This window comes from Gopherus evgoodei, chromosome 2 (genome assembly GCF_007399415.2).
Source record: "Gopherus evgoodei ecotype Sinaloan lineage chromosome 2, rGopEvg1_v1.p, whole genome shotgun sequence".
NCBI classification, from domain to species: domain Eukaryota; kingdom Metazoa; phylum Chordata; order Testudines; family Testudinidae; genus Gopherus; species Gopherus evgoodei.
Genome location: NC_044323.1, coordinates 248,640,113 through 248,660,456, shown reverse-complemented (window position 1 = coordinate 248,660,456; position 20,344 = coordinate 248,640,113). Strand labels below are relative to the sequence as shown.

At 40.5% G+C, this 20,344-nt stretch overlaps 1 protein-coding gene across 3 annotated transcripts in view; it reads left to right on the top strand.

Annotated features, from left to right (window-relative positions):
* RMDN1 (regulator of microtubule dynamics 1) overlaps positions 1-20,344 on the top strand; it is a 28,262-nt gene that overhangs the window by 5,796 nt on the left and 2,122 nt on the right. For 2 of the 3 annotated variants that reach the window (XM_030553401.1, XM_030553400.1), the window contains 6 exons: positions 3,358-3,445; positions 7,644-7,803; positions 8,576-8,665; positions 10,552-10,607; positions 13,607-13,694; positions 16,208-16,238. In XM_030553401.1, the coding sequence (XP_030409261.1) occupies positions 3,358-3,445; positions 7,644-7,803; positions 8,576-8,665; positions 10,552-10,607; positions 13,607-13,694; positions 16,208-16,238 (513 nt within the window). The remainder of the gene's footprint in view (positions 1-3,357; positions 3,446-7,643; positions 7,804-8,575; positions 8,666-10,551; positions 10,608-13,606; positions 13,695-16,207; positions 16,239-20,344) is intronic. The other variant, XM_030553402.1, reaches the window with a different exon arrangement.

The following is a 20,344-nucleotide window of genomic DNA, read 5'->3' as shown; positions in this document are numbered from 1 at the left end:
ATTAGTCACAGAAATGTGCTGATATCCCTATAAAAACTCTTGAACAAAAGTCAGTAATCATTTGCTATGTTAGCTTATGCCTTCTTTTATTAATAAAAAGTAAAATCAGTATTTATCAGTGGTCAAGAAAGAAACAGAAGAAATGTTATTTTTAAGCATCTAATAAGGGCAGTGCAAACAATGGAAGAATGAAAATAAGCCCTGAAGTTTTTGAAAGTGTCTCCTTAAATGAATACTTTTAGATTTACCCATCCCATGTTGCCAGTGAAAGATGTTGGAGAGGATGCTCATCCACAATTTAGGTCATAGCTAGGTCTGAGGTTTGGCAGAGTAGACTAGGGATCGGCAACCTTTGGCACACGGCCTGCCAGCACATCCCTCGGCCCACGCCACTTCCCACAGCCCCCATTGGCCTGGGAGCGGCAAGCCGCGGCCAGTGGGAGCCACCATCAGCTGAACCTCCGGATGTAGCAATTAAACAGGCCGGCCCGCCAGGGGGCTTACCCTGGCGGGCTGCATGCCAAAGGTTGCCAATCCCTGGAGTAGACTCTTGAGAGCCTTTCTCTCTCAGAAAAAAAAATTAGAAAAATTATATAAGTGAAAATTCAACTCTTCAGAGAGATGTATTCCAACGGATCAAATAATAGCATATTCACATAAAAATTGAAAATAAGGAAATGGACATTTAAGTACTAGACAAGAACATAAGAAATTAGCCTTTGAAAAGCCAAAAAAATTAATTTCCTAAAGTACATGTATGAATGGAGGTAAAAACAGAGAAGTGCTTCCATATGTACATTAAGAGCAGCACCACAAATTGGAGCTGTGATGGGAGTGGGGGAAATGAAGTCTCCAAAGCTATATAACATTTTCAGTTGAGGAAAGCACCTGGAGTGGGTGGTTTTGACCAAAATATTGTGCTTTCTAGACCCAGATGACCCCTTTACTTTTGAAAGTATTCAACTACAAAATTGAAAAAGAAAAATCTCCAGATTAATTTAGGTACAGGCTGACTGTCTTTCAAACCAGATCAAGATTCAGTGAAGGCTTTGCTCCTGTAGATCATGCGCCTCATGTTAAAACAAGATTATAAAACTTTCATAAACACTGCAGTTTTAAGGATTGAGAAAGTAATTGTGGCTAGTCCTGTAAAACACAAATGCTGAACTTTGAGTATTTTCATCAACTTCAATAGATTATTCATATCTTAAAGTTATACATCTATGCAAATGTTTTTGTTAGAATCAAAGGGCCTAAATTTGTATATTTGGCTTGGAAGAGGTTTTGTCACATGGAAGACTTTAGCAGAATAATAAGCATAATTGAAGAGTTAAGAAGAAGAAAGCTAGATACTGGGAAGGCATATGACCAGGGTGAAGTTTCCTTCTAGCAACAATTTAAAAACCCAACAATGGTTGGATGTGGTCATTCTTTTAAAAAAAATCATTAAATCAAAATATAACAAACCTATTGCAAAAATAGAATTATCAGACGGAACACCTTGTTTTTAATTAGGAAGAGGAACCTAGGCAAGCTACTCACATTCTTTCAGGGATTTTATTTATGATCGTGGTAGAACCCTTCAACCATATTTGGGATGTTGATTTGTGGAACACAACTATGTTTTATTCACATAATTACTGTGTGGCGTGAATGAGTCTTATCCCACCATTTCCATTATCAGAAATTTAAACTTTGGAATGTTATGATATAGAATTAATATGAGGAAAAAGCAAAATGTTAAACTTATTATTTGGGATAACAACACTATTGAAGAGAAAACACAAAATTGTCACCTTTTAAGATATTTAGTGTAATATTAAACTCCTTAATACTATGAGTGAAATTGAATTAAACAACTCTGGTAGACAAAATATGGAAAAAATCCTAGAGAATAGTACAGCTTCTAACTTTCCAGGTTGAAAATGTCGAGGTATATTCATTTTTAACATATTTATCTTTTTTACTTAAATCTAACCCAGGACAGTTTCAAAAACACTAACTTCATGTATTTGCTTGGTACGGGATGATAAACAATAAGAATGACCAGACAAAGACCTATATCTTCATAAATAAGACCTAGGTATTTATTATTATACAGAATGGGGGACTTACAGTTACTGGGAATACAGGCTGTGCTAAGCCTATTTAGGAACCTACAAAGTAAACCTGGAAGAGCTCTGTGAGGGGAAAAATGTGGTATTAAAAACAAAAATTTTGATGCTCTAGTTTTAAAACCAGGTACTTTTGCAACTGCTAAGGGCTTAATTCAGCAAAACTTTGATAAAGTGGTGAGCTGGACTGAAAACCCCAATTTTGGTTCATTTAATAAAATTTTCATTGTCTGCGGCCTCGTGCATGTTACAGTATTTGTTTGATTACTACTGTAACTGTGGCGCCCTTATCTCTGATTGCCAGAACCCACAATAATTTAAAAAGCATTATATCACTGATGTATCTTAATACTTTTGAATTATTTATATGTGCTGCTGGTTATATACAAAATAATGATTTAAGACTGAAGACATAAGTCACCCTGCAACAAATTATGAAGAAAATACATGGAAGGATCAGTCCAATACTAAGTGACCCTTGCTGCATTCATCCACTTTGCCTTGCTATATTTCAGTCCCTGGCCTACCACACACTCCGTGTTCTGATCAGTTAGGATGTGTCTGCACTGTGACTGGACATCCTTGGCTAGCCTGGGTCAGCTGATTCAGGCTTGTGAGGCTTGGGCTAAAAGGCTGTTTAATTGCAGTGTAGATGTTCGGGTTTCAGAGCGCAAGCTCCAGCCGGAGTCGAACCTCTACACTTCAATTAAGCAGACCCTTGGCCCGAGCCCCAGTCAGCTCTCCCAGGCAAACCATTGGTTTTTAATTGCACTGTAGACAAGTCCTTATTCATCACCAAAAACTAAACGAAACGTTTTCTGTTCTGTCATTGTGAGGTCATCAGACTAACATTCTAAAATTCTGTTACACTTCTAACACAGTCTGTTGTTAAGGGCTGTTTTATAGTTTCATAGAGTAATATTTTTTTAATGTTTCTGTTCCCAGAAGTTGTTCATTGAAAATAAACAAAGCTGGTGGAATTCTGTATCCCATGGCTGCTAAAAGTTAGTATAGGATAGGTAGCCAATTTGAAATTGGAAACACTTGATATTTGTTAGGAAATAGTTGTTTGACCACATCTTAGTGCTGATTTTTTTTTGATGCTGATTTTTTGTGTTTCAGGGTACTTTGGCTAGCAGTCAGTTGGATTGTTGTACTTTGAAATATTGTTGCTGATCTGGTAGGCTATCGTATTTATTAATCTTTTTGTCTTCTCTTTCCACCATCCCTACCACTTTTGAAGTTGAGGAAATCATAGAGCAAGCAGACTACCTGTATGGGAGTGGAGAAACCAAAAAGCTCTATCAATTGCTGACCCAGCACAAAAACAGGTATTTCACTGTATTGAATATCCCCACACGGAAGCGCTCCTTTATCAGTTCATGTTAATTAATACAGTAAGTATGATAGCACTGAGCACCCAGCTTGCACCTTTTTGCAGTAAAAGAAAATCTGAATTTTCTTCCCTTTCAATATAGAAGGAAGGACCTGGTTCATAGGCTCAGTTTGGGCAGCAGAGGGTTAGCACTCCGATATCTTTTTCATTGGCATAGGGCCCCTGAGAATAATGTTCTTATAAGAAAGTTGGTGGGCACTGTTCCTGCTTTCCCTGGTATATATTAGAAGGTTAAATACAGACTCTAGTGTGCAAGTATTGTAGTAGAAATGTGGGACAGAGAGCAGTAGTATTGCTTCATCCTAATCCCCCTAGCAACTGAATGGCATCTCTGTGGGCTTGCAAGGGGGAGAGGAGGTGGTCACTGTGTTACAGAGATGACAGTGTGTTTGCTATTGTACAAAACACACCTGCTGGCCATAGGCAAATAGAAATTTTGCCAACATGAGTGGACTGAGTCAGTTCTGACTCTTTTTCTGGAGGGGAGGGAGAAAGAAGAGAACAGAGCAGTTCAGGTGTCCCAGGTCCTGGAACAGGGAACAGAGCAGCCTTTGAACCTCTTGCTCTTTTTCAGGAAGAGAAGGAGGTGATAGAAAGCAGAATAGTAGGACCAACTGTTCTTTTGTGCTAAGGGTGAAGGAGGAGCAGAGAGGCTTGGACATGAGAGGTGGGGGAGCAGAGTGGCCCATAGGGAGAAAGGAGCCATGCAAAGAAAAGGGGTGGGTGGCAGGGAGAAGATTTCGCTAATGGGGGAGAGGGACACCTAGAATTTACTAATGGAAGCTAGAGGAGTGGGAGAAGACAACCAGTATTTATGTATTAAATCAGGGAAAGAGCCCAAACTTCATGTACTGAGGCAAAAATTCTCCCAACTCTAGGAGCATTCCTGCTCTTTTTCACTGTACTGCTCACCAGCTCTTCCCTTCTTACTTTTATTTCACTTCTGCCAAGGAAGGGTTCTTGACCACAGAGAGTATTACTCCTGCCCATACGTCTTAGTTGGACAAAAAGAAAAAAAAAAACATTGTGCAGACTGGGACAGGACTGCGTAAAGGAAAAAGCAGAGAACCCTCTGAGGTTTTTCTTTAGAATGCCCTCCTTCAGGGGAAGGGGTGGCTGGCTGGCCATCTCTTTCTTCTGGATTAGATGTACCCCAGGGGCTTTATGGAGGAACCTTGAGTGCTGGGCTGGGTTGTTTCCAGCTCATCAGAAGGGAAAAGAAGTGGTCCCAGAGAAACACCACGTCATAAGGAAGCTGAAAATTTTCTTAGGAGGAGATATGTAGGCACAAATATTATAGGAACAGCTTGGAGACTGAGTCACTTAGTTCTATGCTAGGTCAGTACTTAGAGCAGAACTATCCAGTAAACAAATTAGTAATGCCATATTTAATACCTTGCCCGAAAAAAATAATTGTATTGAGGTTCTAAACTTAACTATCATTGGTTTGACACTGTGTTAGAGACTGCCTGGTTTTTGACACCCAGCATTCCTATTTCTAGATTCAGCATCTCACAATAAGTGCTGACTTTTGAAACGTTCATAAATTGTTATTTAATCTTAGAGTTCAAAATAGAAAATTGTAGGCAGCATATTAAAACAGAGGAATTGTATTTAACTAACAAACTCATTGATACTGAGATCTGTCATCTTTGTAAAATGCAGTGAATACCAATGGCACAATAAAAATCTGTGTAAATGCAGTCAGGTCACATAGTAACTAATAAAGCCTTTCTAATGTTTGTGTTCTGATTTTACTGTGTTAGAGAGTATATGTCCCATTTAGTTACTGGTAACACCTATAAGGGGAATCATAACTCTCCATACTCAGAGGAGCAACATAGGTGCCAGAATTCTGTTTTTAGATAGTGATTAAGAAGTTTACAGAAATAAAAGTACACATTTTTCTCATTAAAAACATCCACTATACTTTTACATAGTCCCAATTTTGTGTTTCATAGAATATGGCTGGCATTCCAGTAAACTATGAAGGTTGCATCACAGTTGGTTGAATGAGCTGAACAGGACATCTGTCTTGTTCTTAAATTATTGTGTGTTATTCCTTCTCTTATAAATTGTTTCTTATATTTTCAGTCTGTGCTCTTTCCCACCTTTTATATTATCACGTGCTCCCATTGTATCCAGTGCTCACTGAAGTTAGCTAGGAACCCACTATTAAATGAGCAAGCTCCTCGTGAGGTCACATGCTTAGAAGGAGTCTGTCACTGCCTGCAGTGCTGTTCAATTGTAGGGAAATAATGATCGATTTGGAGAGTAGTGGAATAAGAACAATAATAGGTATGAAAGGTAACCATGTTTATTACAATGTAATATGACTTCAGCGGTTTCTGGTAGGTGCTTTTTGTGTGTTTTAAAATATTTCCTCTGGGTAGTTATCTACTAGGGAGTTGTCAGGAGGTTAACTTGTGGTAGCAGTTACTAAGATAACTCATATGTATAAAAACTGATCTATATAACATTTGCCCTCACTTTGCATTTGGCCTCTTTGATGTGTGCAGGTATTAACATCAGAAAATAAGTGTGAAGTGACCAATTGTCACTGGGGTTGAAACAGGTCTTTTTTTCCCTATAATTTCCTCATTTCTTAAAAATGGTCATATTATGTATTGGGGTGGGGAGAGGCACTTTAGACCTTTGGAAAACTGGGGCTTCAGAGAAGTCAGGAATGTGCATAATAATAAGCACAACTAGAAAGCGAACAAGAATCACGTAATCAGTATGCACTATTATTTGTATAGCATCACCAGTGAACAAGACACTTCACAAGGAGTGCATGGTGTCTAACATAATAGAGTTCTCTTCTTCAAGCAATTTATAGTCTAAAGTCACAGCCTGTACAATTCAACACAGCAATCCAAAGTAATGAGTGATACTAAGTTTGGAATGTTTCCTGGAACAGGTTTTTAAGAATTTTTTTAAAGGAAGGGATGAGTGGTGTGAAGGAAGTGAGGGGACTGCTATAAGAATTTGAAGCAGCCTGAAAGATAGCACAAAGGCTCCAGTGGGTAAAGGAGATAGAGAACAGTTTGAGATGAAGTGCACGGTGACAATAGAGAGTAGAAGGGGATGGATGGGCATAAGAAGATATATAGGCAGAGTGGAATTATGGAAGCTTTTGCAAGTATAACATCTAATTGCAAATCTGATACAAAGAACAGTGGAAGGTAGAGTAGACACTCAAGTAGGTGGAGTAACGTGGTCAGAATGGAGGATAATCTTGACAGCTACATTTTGAATGGCCTGAGTTAGGAAAAGGGAAGGCCAGCAAGAAACAGGTTATGTTAGGTTTTAAAGATAATTGCACAGATTGTATATTTGTTTATTTAAACCATTAAGTGTATACTACTGTAATTAAAGTGCATATGTTGAATCTGAGTAGTTATATGAAGGGTAAATACTGCAATTCTGAGGGGGAGCTGGTTTTAAAGGTTGTATGTGCAGATCATGAGGCCATATAAGTACCAGGCCCTTAGAATAAGAATTTAAAAAAAAAAATCCAAATGTAATTTTTACTCTTTGTATTTCACCCTTGGTTTTAGTCAGTTTCACTTGCACAGTGCTGCAGTGTTTTGAGTTCTAACACTGTAGGAAACTGTTTACATGACACAATCTTTCCACTGAAAGTTTTTAATGAAGGACTAAAACATTTTATTTTGAACTTTTGCAAGTGCTTATATTACAATACCTATAGAGATAATATATATAATACTGCATTCACTGCTGAAACCAACTGAATATTGGAAAGTATATAGTTTGGGCCAGAAATGTTGTTTTCTTGATTTTCCTTCCTGTCTCTTTAGCTTAACGGTGCTATATGTGAATTTGCATCATTTTTAAAAAAAGAAAAGCTGCTTTCTGTGGAACCAATAGGAGTATTGCTTCACAGATCAAAAGAGTATTGCCAAAATTTCTTCAGCAAATCCCGCTGTGACTGAGATCTCATATTTGTTAGATTCAGCCTTTCGTTGCATGTGGTATAGAATTACACATAGAACAATATTACGTTAATGCTAAGCTGAGCTGTGTAGTAAGTGATTGATTTAAGACCCGCATTTGCTTTGTAGACAATACCAGTCTTTAATCATTAATATATCTGTTATGTTTATAACTAGTGAGGATGCGGAGATATTATGGCGTCTAGCGCGGGCCTCACGTGATCTAGCCCAACTTAGCAGCACCTCTGCAGAGGAGAAAAAGCAACTAGTTTATGAAGCTCTTGAATATGCAAAGAAGGCACTGGAAAAAAATGAATTAAGTTTTGCAGTACACAAGGTGAGCCATTCAAAGTAATTTAATTGAAATTTTGCTGTCCATTATCCTGACATCTGGCAGTAGAAACAGGAGTGACTGTGATTCTGTTGTGATCTTTACAGCTAAAAGGTTATCTGGCAAATTTGTATGCTGCTTTCTTCAACACACAATTTGTTAATTTTTTAGTTGAGACCCAGGAGAATTTGATGGCAGCTTTCTAAGAGGACCAGCACTTGGATTCTTGCAGATTAAATCAAACTCTCATATGCAGAAAATGGTTAGCTCTGTCTACAGAACCACAGAGGCAGCTGATTGGTCAGAGTTCTTAGTGCCTGAACTATTCCCCCTTTATCAGCCTGGGAAGTGCATCACAGATCCATTCTGTTGCCTCTGTGCCATGGTAGTAACTCTGCTGCAAGTTCCCAGGGTTCCTGGGTCTGTCCTCCTTTTCTTCTATTCCTCTTCTCTCCTCAGTAGCACCAGACCCAGACCTTAGCAGAGGAGTAACTAAGTACAATCAGTGTTGCTGCCAATGCAAGTTAGTGATAGTTAGGCACTGGCTCCTCCCATGGCTGCGGTCAGCTGTGATGAGGGAAGGTTCCTTGCACCATTTAAATTATCCATTATAATTACAGTTCTCGTAAGTAAACAATAGTGCTAATTAATCAACACTTTAATAAATACTTGCCTTTAAAATTTGAATAATATTGTTCTGATCACTTGGTGATTATAATTTTATTTTAATTAGAGCTACTAAATATTCTTTTAATGACCTGTTTTGTTTTGAATTTAGTGGTATGCAATCTGCATCAGTGATGTTGGAGATTATGAAGGAATCAAGACTAAAATTGCAAATGCATATGTTATCAAGGAACACTTCCAGGTATTGTAAATAAGCATTTTTTTAGTACGATAGCATCACTATATTTCATTTTGGAACAATGAATCATAGAACATTAGGGTTGGAAGAGACCTCAGGAGATCATCTAGTCCAATCCCCTAATCAAAGCACGACCAACATCAACTAAATCATCCCAGCCAGGGCTTTGTCAAGCTGAGCCTTAAAAACCTCTAAGGATGGAGATTCCACCACCTCCCTTGGTAACCCTTTCCAGTGTTTCACCACCCTCCTAGTGAACTAGTGTTTCCTAATACCCAACCTAGACCTCCCCCATTGTAACTTGAGACCATTGCTCCTGTTCTGTCATCTGCCACTACTGAGAACAGCTGAGCTCCATCCTGTTTGGAAGAACCCTTCAGGTAGTTGAAGGCTCATCCCCCCCTCCCCACACACACTCTTCTGCAAACTAAATAACCCCAGTTCCTTCAGCCTCTCCTCATAAGTCATGTGCCCCAGCCCCCTAATAATTTTTGTTGCCCTCCAATGGACTCTTTCCAATTCGTGCACATCCTTTCTGTAGTGGGGAGATCACAACGACGCAATACTCCAGATGTGGCCTCACCAGTGCTGGTTTTCACATGCTGGGTGACAGCCCCCAGAAGGGTGGGTCACCAGCTATTTTCTGGGGTGGACAATTGCAATTCAGCGTATGATCTCCCAGTCATATCAGTTTTCTCAGCAACCTGCAAACTGATCCTCAGGCACCAGAAGTGTCAGTGTGGATTACAAAAAATAGGTAAACAAGGGCAAAATTAGCCCAGCAATTGAAACTTGATCAACAACTCTTTTGCCTGCATTCCCTCACTAACTTTCTCAGTGGGCTCGTATGCACATGGAATGAGAGGTGATATAATTTACTGCAGGGTGGTATTTTATCAGAGCCTTTGGCACAGAGAATGTTTTCAGTTGGTTATTTAAAGGCAAGTCTTGCTTGTTGCACTTGCGATAGGAGAGGAGGTAAGGCCGTAAGAAGCATCTTTCCATGCCAGCCTGTATGCAGGGAGCTAGCTAAGATCACTCCTTGTGTTCAGATAGTTGTAAATCCTCCACGCCCAAAGTAGTGTAGTCTGCCAGCTAGGCTTTATCCTGCTCCCTCAAATCAGTTACTATGTGTGCTGCTTGTACACCACTTCTTTCTAAAAGTTGCAGCAGGGCCCTGCTGTGCATCTTCCAGGGACACATAGTGGTGTCTGTCATGTTATGGGATGCAATCCAGACCAGTGAGGGGTTCTGTTACCACCTTTCCGATAACTGTGAGTGCCTGAGATGCCCTGCTGCTGTGGTTCATGACCTGAATGTTAGCAGACAAGCATGCAGGTCAAATGAAAAGACTATCTTTGTGTACCTGTGAGATTGGGTTCTTCAGTTGCTTTCCATTAAGATGAAAAAGCTCTGAATAGAAGGTGAGGACTGTTGAACCCTATATGAGCTTCTGAAACTAGTAGAATATATATAGGCTTGAGCTTTGCTATTGCGAAGTGAGTACATCATCTTAGAGTGGTCTTTGGCTGCTGAGTGTCGTCATGGGCTCTTTCAGGGCAAATTGTAGCTACTGAAGGCCAAATATTGGAGAAAATACAGCTCGGTAAAGACCTGCTGAGTCTTCACGTGATTTTACTTTCTCTCAGAAGCTGTATCAAAATCTGAACATACTGACATGATCAACTACTTGAAAAAAGCCAGCTGGCTTATTAGACATAAAAATAAGGCGCTCAGACTAGATTGTGAATACCAAATACTGTACCTCCCTGCGGTTGTTTGCATTTCACACAGATGAAATAGCAGGAGACAACTATGGGTTCATTTTTTGGTGTTCTTAAGCCAGATCTGGTGAAACAACCTTTTACATCTTTTCTTTTTCTTGCTAGAAGGCCATTGAACTGAATCCTAAAGATGCTACCTCAATTCACCTTATGGGCATTTGGTAAGACTGATAATTTCTTCAAACCAGAGTTAGCTTGTGGCAAAAAGAAAAACCATCTAGCACTTTTATTTGTAGGTGGAATATAAAATGTTTGAGCAATGTTAAATGACTTGCAGAAATTTGTAGAGCAGCTGAATGGCTTGAAATCCACTCATGAAAATCTCTTGAAAATTGTCATGAGTTATTTGAAAGACTCTGGCCATCCAAGTTGTAATATAACTCAGAAGATGAAACTAACTGCTCAGTGACCTTGTTTTAGTTGTAGTTCATTGGAATACAGAAGAATAAGTTGCAGACTTCAGTTTATTTTTACAGCAGGCAGCAGAAATTGAGGACACTATTAATAGAGTGTTTCTGAGTGTCTGCCTCAGAGGTGTTGGGAGAGTCAAACCCATAGTGCCTTTTGCTATTCATTTCAAAAAGAGCCAGAATTTAAAATTTAAATGTATACTATGAATTAAGGTGCTTGCGAAGACTGGCGTGAGGGCAGATAGGACGGATTGATATTCTTAAACAAAAAGCTTACTAATATCATGCTATCTAAATATGCTATTACATTTTTAAGAACTCACTGAATTTTTATTTACTTTAGCATTAATGTGAGTCTGAAAATGTAGATAGAATGAGAATCCATCTGATTGTCACTGCCCATCACTGTTGAATGGGAGGTGAAGAGCTGGGAATTTAACTTTAGTACACATACCACATGTTATGCAGAAACCCCTTGGCTGGACATCTGGCACCTTTTCTCTGTCAGTGCGTATTTGTGCATTAGATGCATCAGTCAGAGGAAATCATGTGAGAGAGAAGCTGTGAAGGAAGGAGAGAGAGAGAGCTAGCCTGAGAAATACAGGAGACAGAAAAAAATCCATTCTACCAGAAAAATTGGGGCCAGCCATGACCTGTATAGCCACATGGGGACTCCCTTTCCCCATTCCCATGGTCTCATTGCTTTTTCTGAAATGTTCTCATATGGTATCGAAAGCTTGTGGCATGTTTTGAGTCCAGTTGCAGCATTTCCTCCTCCTTTTTCCAGATCTGTCAAAGAGCCCAAAGCCACTTCAGCCCTGTACAAGAAATCTTTGGAATGCCATAGTATGTCTACACTGAAAAAATCCACCAGCAGCAGTGAGTCACAGCCTGGGTCAGCTGACTTAGGCTCACGCTACTGAGTTAAAAATACTAGTACAGATATTTCTGATGGAGTGGGAGCCTGGGATCCAAGATCCACCCTTGTTACGGTGTCTCAGAGTCCAGGCTCCAGCCTGAGCAGGAACATCTGCACTGCTATTTTTAGTCCCACAGCATGAGCACCGCAAACCAGAGTCAGGTGACCCAGGCTCGGAGACTCGCTGCCGAGTCTGGGTTTATTTTTTTATTTTTCTGTGTAGACTTAGCCACAGAAGATGTTGAAAATAAAGAGGATAAGAATGGATTTGTAGAATCAGTTCCAAGTTCCACCAGCTGCTCCTTGCTATGGCTTTATTTCTGGTCTCCCTTGGGAACCTAACAAGCTCCAGCTTTCCACCCTAAGTTTCTTATGATCTTTCCCTGCTTGCCTTTCCTAAGTTACAGTCTGTTTGCACCACTTGCTCCAAAGTAGCCTGACTTCCTGGAATAGTCTGAGAACTTGTTTTTCTAGGAGCAGAGGCAGCAACTGTTGTCACCCAGCACTCTGTGGGAGCCTACCGGCCAGTTCTGAGGCAGCCTCTTGTTGTTTCGATGTCTAGAAGGGGTAGAGAATGCCCAGCTAGAGCCCCATGAGCCCAACTCAGTTGACCCAGGAAAACTATAGGGAAAAGCTAAGAAGAGAGGAAATTGTGTGTTACTGCTTGGGTAGGGAAGTGCTGCCAAGTTGTATCGTTTTTGAAATGTTCTGAGAATTGGGAGTCCCTACGATTGTATCACAGATTTGGGATTAAAAATTTCAATCAATTATTGGATCAGTTCCTTCCTCTCGCTCCCCTTCTGTTTCATCCTGCACTGACATCACAAGTGTTTGCCAATAGCATTGTACCAAAGCTTTGCTACTGTACCCCATTTGGGTGTCTACTTTCCAACACTCAGGCTTCAATAAGTTTCTAGACCTTTACCACATCTGTTCCCTCCCTCTCCCCCAGAAATCAGGCTGCATGTACATATGAGGAATTTCAAACATTGTTTTCTTAGCAAATCAAGGCTAGTCGTGAGTTCAGATGTGTTTCTGGAATATGGTGTTACAAACGTTAGCGATATCGCGTATGCTGCGCTTTACATGTTTAAAACTCTTCACAAATATTAATCCTGACAGTTTCCCCATAGGCAAGTAATGACTATTTCCATTCTGCAAATGGGGAAACTGAGGTAGGAAACAGGGACTTAACCAGTTGGCAGAGCCAGGATTAGAACTCAGGAGTTTGACTCGCAGTCCTATGCCCATGGCTGTAGAACATGCAGGCTCTCAAGAGTACTATTGTGGGGTTTTTTTGGAGAGGGTTAATTAAGTAATCAAGAGGGGCAAGTTAATGTTTAGGTCAGGCTGTCATTATTCAGATTTATATGGTTATTACAAAAATTTACAAATGCATACAGTATATGGTTAAATCACTACAGTACAAGCCATAAGGCTGGATCTGGTTGGAGTGATAGCTCCAATTAACTCCTTGATTTTTCGCAGTAAATTCAAGCTATTGGGTATATTGTAAACTTCGTACTAAAAGCTGGATTTTTATCTTTATTATGCATTAGCAATTAGCAGCAATGGAGGCACTCAATTTCTTTAGCAAAGTGGCTATGTCTTCTGCAACAATTGTTTCAAATGATTTTTAATTTAAGTATCTTATTGTTATTGTAACTACTGATTCAAAGACCAAGTAATATCATTGCAAATATTCACAATTGTGGATTCTTGACAGGATGACAAACTTTGACACTTGGGGGTCCTTCAGCTCCCCAAAAGTATGAACCTCAAAATAAAGGAGAAATGTGAAATATATAAAACTTTTTTGCTTTTGCTCCAGGTGTTACTCATTTGCTGAAATGCCATGGTACCAAAGCAAAATAGCTACAATGCTGTTTGCAACACCGCCAACCTCCACGTATGAAGAGGTACTATATGTAAATACTTGTTCCCCACAGACTTATTAGCAAAAATACGAAGCCACTAACATGTACTAGTAATAATTGTCCTAATAAAGTTCACCTCCCAGAAGTGCTCAGAATGATGAACAATACAGGTGCAGTCGTATACAAAATTGTACTGATGGATTAAATATAGATTTGGAGCTAATGAAGTTGCCTTGTTAGAAATGTGCAAGATTCCATGTGAAAACAACAAACATTAATTTGTTTCTTTTCAAGTCAGGCCTTGCTTAGAACAGTCACAAAGTGACTAATGACGTTATTATCTGGCAAATATCCTTTTGGACTGTGGGGCTCTGAAAGCTTGATATTAGGTCCATAAGAAACACATGCAGAGACTAGGGTGAAAGTCCAATTTATTTTCCATTGATGGCATACAGTAAAAAGGAGCTATTGAACCACCTTCTCTCAAATTTGGATGATGTAATGAGATACACACACAAGGGACCGCTGAGAATTAACCTCCAAACCACCACATAGCACATAAAGTGGTGCATACTCAGAGACAGATTACCATTAGGGCAGACCACAGATAATTGTCTGTCTAGGTTCCAATGCAGCTCTTCTCACCATGATATCTGAGTGCCTACATATTATTTGACGTGATACTCAGTATTTTTATTTTCATTTCCTTCCTAAAATGCTTCCCTCTGATTTTGTCATTTTTCATTAGCAAATATTTCCTCTTCATCCTCATGACTGTTTAACTACTTGAGTTTTCCTCCAGCTTGAACTTGAGGTATCTTTGTCCTCCACGGTCATGTGATTTTTGTTTTTTATATCATATTTTATTATATACATGTAAAGGTGCCCGTCTTAATAAGATCTAGGAGCCATATTATTTCCCTCCTAGATTGGTTGGTTGGTTTTGGTAATGTATGAAGAAACTGAGGTCCAGAGAGTTAAGCGACTTGCCCAAGGTCACAGAGGAAGTCTGTGTCGTAACCAGTTCTTCTGACTCCAGGAGCTATTAAGTACTGAAGCACATTGCCTGCTGTGTAAGGGCTTTCCCACACAAAAAGTGTGCAACAAGCTGGGATACAAATCTACCTCACACTTGCCTGAGATGCACTAGTGTCGGTGTGGAACGTGTGGCCCTGCACTAGAAGTTACCTACTTCGATTTCAAAGTGGGGTAGATAAAAGGGAATTTTTCATGCCCAGCAATAGTGTCCACACAGACAGTGTGTGGCAGGCTAGTACAAGCTAGATTTGCTCCCTAGTTTGCTGTGCACTAAGTATTCATATAGACAAGCCCTCATATACTTAGGATAGTGGTGGCAAAATTGTTTTCAGCCTAATCCAGACAATCTGTGACTGGCTTTTTTTTTTCTATTCAACTATATAACTTTGGTCAGAGTTAGCTTAGGGACCCCCAAAAAACTATTAAATCACACTAAATGTGTTACACTTTTAGTTGAATAACTTGGTTTTGAAAATCCCATCAGGCCTTGCTCTTAGTGAGCAAATCTAAGTTCCTGCGGCTGTGTTCAGGTTTTCTGTTGGAACAGGCAAATTTTTGGCCATAACCTCTACTAAATAATATCTCCGCCCCCCCCCCCCAATCACCTGAAAAAAAAATGTGCCAGGAAAGCAGCTGCAAGACATTTGCTGCCTGCAGAAAGTTAATTTTTGTTGCTTGAGTTTTGATTGAAAAAGCATATAGGCTTTTGCAACTGAAAATGAAGCTTATAAGGTAGTCACTAAATCTCACTCCTCAGAAGAATAAATCCAAAATGGTAACCAGGATTTCACAGTACTGCTGAATTCTGCAAAACCAGGCACTTTAAAAATGAATAGAGCATAAAGTATGTTGCAGTGTCAACTCCACTCTTACTAATGTCAGCATGTTGCTGAAAATAGATTTCTGCAACATCAGCACAAAGAGCATTTTGTGGATTCTTAGCAGCTTTTTCAAAAAATAGTTTTTAGACAATACTTTCCCTGTAGGTCATTAACAATGAGCAAAAATACTTAGTATGCCATGTCTGTTTATTAAATGAAAGCATGGTTCACTCTAGCACAGTAATAACTAGTGCCAACAAAAGTTGTAGTGAGGTGCTAAGCCAAGGAATAAATGGATGTATAGACAGAAATACTCTCAAACCATTAGGGTTGGAGCACAGGAATGTGATAGGGTGGAGAAGCTTGTATGGCCCCTGTCAGTGCTAATCCTGCTCTGTGTGTGTGTAAGAAGGACTTCGGTCTTCAATGCCTTCAACTTGGTACTTCTAAAAGCATTATTCTGAGAGGTGAATTTCAAAACAAATATACATCTAGAATATATTTCTTCACTTGTTCTGAGATCAGTCCAACTTTGTGGTAGTTAAATATATATTATAAGACTGTTGGTCTCTGTGTTGTGTTGACAATAGAAACACAGCCTTCTTGTACAGGTGAGTGTTCTCAGGAACAAATTGACTCTGTGGACTAAAAGTCATTCAGCATTGCATTACTAACTTAGACCCTTATCTCTTCCAGGCCCTAAGTTACTTTCACAAGGCTGAAGAAGGTAATTTTTGTGTAGTTTGTTTGTAGGTGGAATGAGTCTCTTGCCCATGGTGAATCAAAACAAGCAAGCAGATACCCAGGGGCTAAACGTGTAGTAGCATATGTACTGTTGAAACATAGGTTCAAGGTCCCTGGCTGCACCACTCAGCTCATTAGACCGAAGTTATATGGCAAGCTTTTCCCTCTCCCCTTCCTCCTCTCCCCAAACCCCTTTATGCAGCAGAGCTGTGGTGAATTATGATATGATGATGTTAACCAATTGCATAGTTATTCAGGGACCTTCAGTTTGATTGAAATATTTCTAAAAATGCACAATATAGTGAAATGTATGCATACCACTTGTAGCAATGCAATATTTCCAGTTATTTATGGTAGTTCCAGTGGGCAACATTTGAAAAAGCAAAGAACCAGTTCAGACAACTTCTCTTTCTTACTCATGAGTAGAGCTGGTTGGGGGAAAAAATCTGCAGAAAGTCTTATTTTGCAACTGGCACTACTTGTGCATGAAATGAATTAGGAATTACATTGCTTCTCACCAGAAGCTGAATGGAAACTTTTCCTTTCCTTGCTTAAGGGTCAGCTTAAATACAACTGGGAGCAAAGACTGTCTCCTGACAAAAGGAAAACTTTTTGAATTTTTTCTCCCTGTTACCAGAAGTGGAGAAACAGTGCCTGGGCCCTGAGAGGGAATGATTTACCAAGTACAACCTGACTAGCAGCTACTGAATTGTAGCTTGCTCAGTTACAGCTAATTATTTAATCTGAGGCTTCTTTGAAAAAGTCTTTCCATCACAGCTAGAAAGACAGAACACCCGCAACTAACTAAAATATGCCCCCTTCCCCACACTCCCTCCACCCCCACGCCCGCCAAGTAAAAATATCCCTGAGAAAAATCAGCCAACAAATGAAAATATCCCCCACAGGCTTTTTACCCCAACAAGAGAGGCAAGTCAGAACCACTAGGGACTCCACTATGGATATCTTACGTAGAACACATTAATACTACAGTGATGGGCAGCAGCAGAAACCCCTGAAATAGATTACAGATAAATCACTAAATTAGAAGTCTGGGAGAGAGTTAGTATAGGCAGGAGATTGTGATGGTGGATGCACAATTTTAGGAAGAAAATACCAAGAGCTGGCTATAAAGAGAATTTGGTTGTTTTTAAATAATTGAGGAAACTCTGTCCTGTGTTTCAGTTGGTGCCTGTTAGAATGCTTGAAAGATAAGATTTATCTTCTGTTTCGCTACTGTTTGACTTGCCACTTTAGCCTGTGACTTGTCTCCCCTCTCCAGGAGCCTGTCTGCACTGCAGTGTAAGGCCAGGGTTAGTAGAGCTTGAGATTTCAGACAGGGTCTGTACTGATTTATAACCCCAGGCTAGGAATTGTTGAGCCCTGGGTCCTAACCTGTGCGGGCTGGAGTCCAGCTGCCCATATTCCAGCCTTCGAAGCACCCTCCCAAAAGATGGCCACTCTGGCCCGTTGTGGGAAAACTTGACTGTCCAGAGGACAAAGAATGTCAACCCATAGGAATATTGCGGCATACTTTTAGTCTGTATCCACAAAAAGAACAGGAGTACTTGTGGCACCTTAGAGACTAACAAATTTATTTCAGCATGAGCTTTCATGAGCTACAGCTCACTTCTTCAAATGCATAGAATGGAACACACAGACAGGAGATATTTATACATACAGAGAACATGAAAAGGTGGAAGTATGCATACCGACAGAAAGAGTCTAATCAATTGAGATGAGCTGTCATCAGCGGGAGAAAAAAAACCTTTGAAGTGATAATTAAGATGACCCATAGAAGGTGTGAGGAGAACTTAACATAGGGAAATAGATTCAATTAGTGTAATGACCCAACCATTCCCAGTCTCTTTTTAGGCCTGAGTTAATTGTATCTAATTTGCATATTAATTTGAGTTCAGCAGTCTCTCTTTGGAGTCTGTTTTTGAAGTTTCTTTGTTGCAAAATTGCCACCTTCAAGTCTGTCACTGAGTGGTTTGAGAGGTTGAAGTGTTCTCCCACTGGTTTTTGAATGTTATGATTCCTGATGTCAGATTTGTGTCCATTTATTCTTTTGCGTAGAGACTGTCCGGTTTGGCCAATGTACATGGCAGAGCAGCATTGCTGGCACATGATGGCATATATCACGTTGGTAGATGTGCAGGTGAACGAGCCCCTGATGGTGTGGCTGATGTGATTAGGTCCTGTGATGGTGTCACTTGAATAGATATATGGACAGAGCTGGCATCGGGCTTTGTTGCAAGGATAGGTTCCTAGGTTAGTGTTTATGTTGTATGGTGTGCGGTTGCTGGTGAGTATTTGCTTCGGGTTGGGAGGCTGTCTATAAGCAAGGACTGGCCTGTCTCCCAAGATCTGTGAGAGTGAAGGATCATCTTTAAGGATAGGTTGTAGATCTTTGATGATGCGCTGGAGAGGTTTTAGTTGGGGGCTGTAGGTGATGGCTAGTGGCATTCTGTTGTTTTCTTTGTTGGGTCTGTCCTGTAGTAGGTGGCTTCTGGGTACTCTTCTGGCTCTGTCAATATGTTTTTTTCACTTCAGCAGGTGGGTAGTGGAGTTTTAAGAATGCTTGATAGAGATCTTGTAGGTGTTTATCTCTGTCTGAGGGATTGGAGCAAATATGGTTGTATCTTAGAGCTTGGCTGTAGACAATGGATCATGTGGTGTGTCCTGGATGGAAGCTGGAGGCATGTAGGTAAGTATAGCGGTCAGTGGGTTTCCGGTATAGGGTGGTGTTTATGTGCTAATAAGCGATGGGAACCAATCCCATCCCATTGGCGTTAATTTGATTAGGATTTGGATATTGGCCACAGGGATGCCTCTTATTAACAACTTTTTGACATGCCTTCCCTGGCTGCAGCCCCACAAACATTCCTGCAGCTGGGAGGGGAAGTTGCAAGCAGGGAGGTAGTGGGGAGGAGGAGTGCAGCCCTCTTGCTGGGGCTTTCCATGAGGAGTGGGGGCCCACAGGGCTGCACTCTGCCTCTCTGTGCTCTCCAGGTAGTGCCCAGACATGGCAGTGGGAGCCTGCGCTCAGCAATTCCTTCTCAGGCTGCAGCCTCCCAAACCTTGTAGTTGCTGCCCTGCCCTCAACCTCCCCTCCCAGCCACAGGCAGGTGTGCAGGGAGAGGTAGCATGCATGTCTTGGTGCTTCCTACCCTGGCTGCACCCCAGTCAGCAGGTTTGTGGGGCTCCAGCCAGAAAAGCAAGTCCTAGCACTCCTTGCCCTGGCTGCAGCCCTGCAAACCTGCCTTCTGTTTATTGGCAACGTTTGGATAATAGCGACTTTTTGCTGGGAACCAAGAGGTTATTAATAAGCAGAATCAACTGTAATTTTGTGGAATGTCATCATTATTATCAGCCCTGTAGGATACTTGGAGAAAACACTTTCTGCCCGGAAAGCTTATGTCGTAAAGTCTATGGCCCAAATAGACACGCTGCACAGACAGCACAGGCCTTGAGGAGTGTTTGAACCAATAAAAATCCTCTCTTACAAGAGGGAAGGGGGTTTTTTTAATTTCCCTTTTCTAAAAATACAGATTCCCATCAGTACTTTCTTTGATGTCAAAATTTTCTTCCCTCCTTCTCAGGCCTCAGCTGCACCAGTGTTACCTATGTGCAACTCACACACATGGCTCCTGGAGCTGAGGAGAAAAAGTGATACTGAAATGAGCCTTAAGCGCCTTTCCTCCCTTGCACATGCTGAATTTGAGATAGGTCCACCTGGATAGCATTGCAGCAATAGAGGCACAAGGAGAGGAGCCACTGATGCTGGCTGTAAACTCCCTCTTTCCATGTATTCTAGTAGCAAAATTAATTTCCGTATCAATGAAAATTAACTGAGATGGCTGCATAATTTGGGTCTGTTGGGCACCAGAATACGCAGGGCCCAACACAGCAAGTGAAATCTTTACATTTGTTAAAGTATCAATGGTTCGCTCCTCTTTGAGCCAAAAATATAACTGCATTAAGTAGTTTGAAAGTGTAAATATTTCAGCAAGTCACAATATCTAGTGCTCTGGGTTGTACACCATGCTCAGTACAGTCCTCATTTAAAGCGAGAAAGAATGTCTCAAA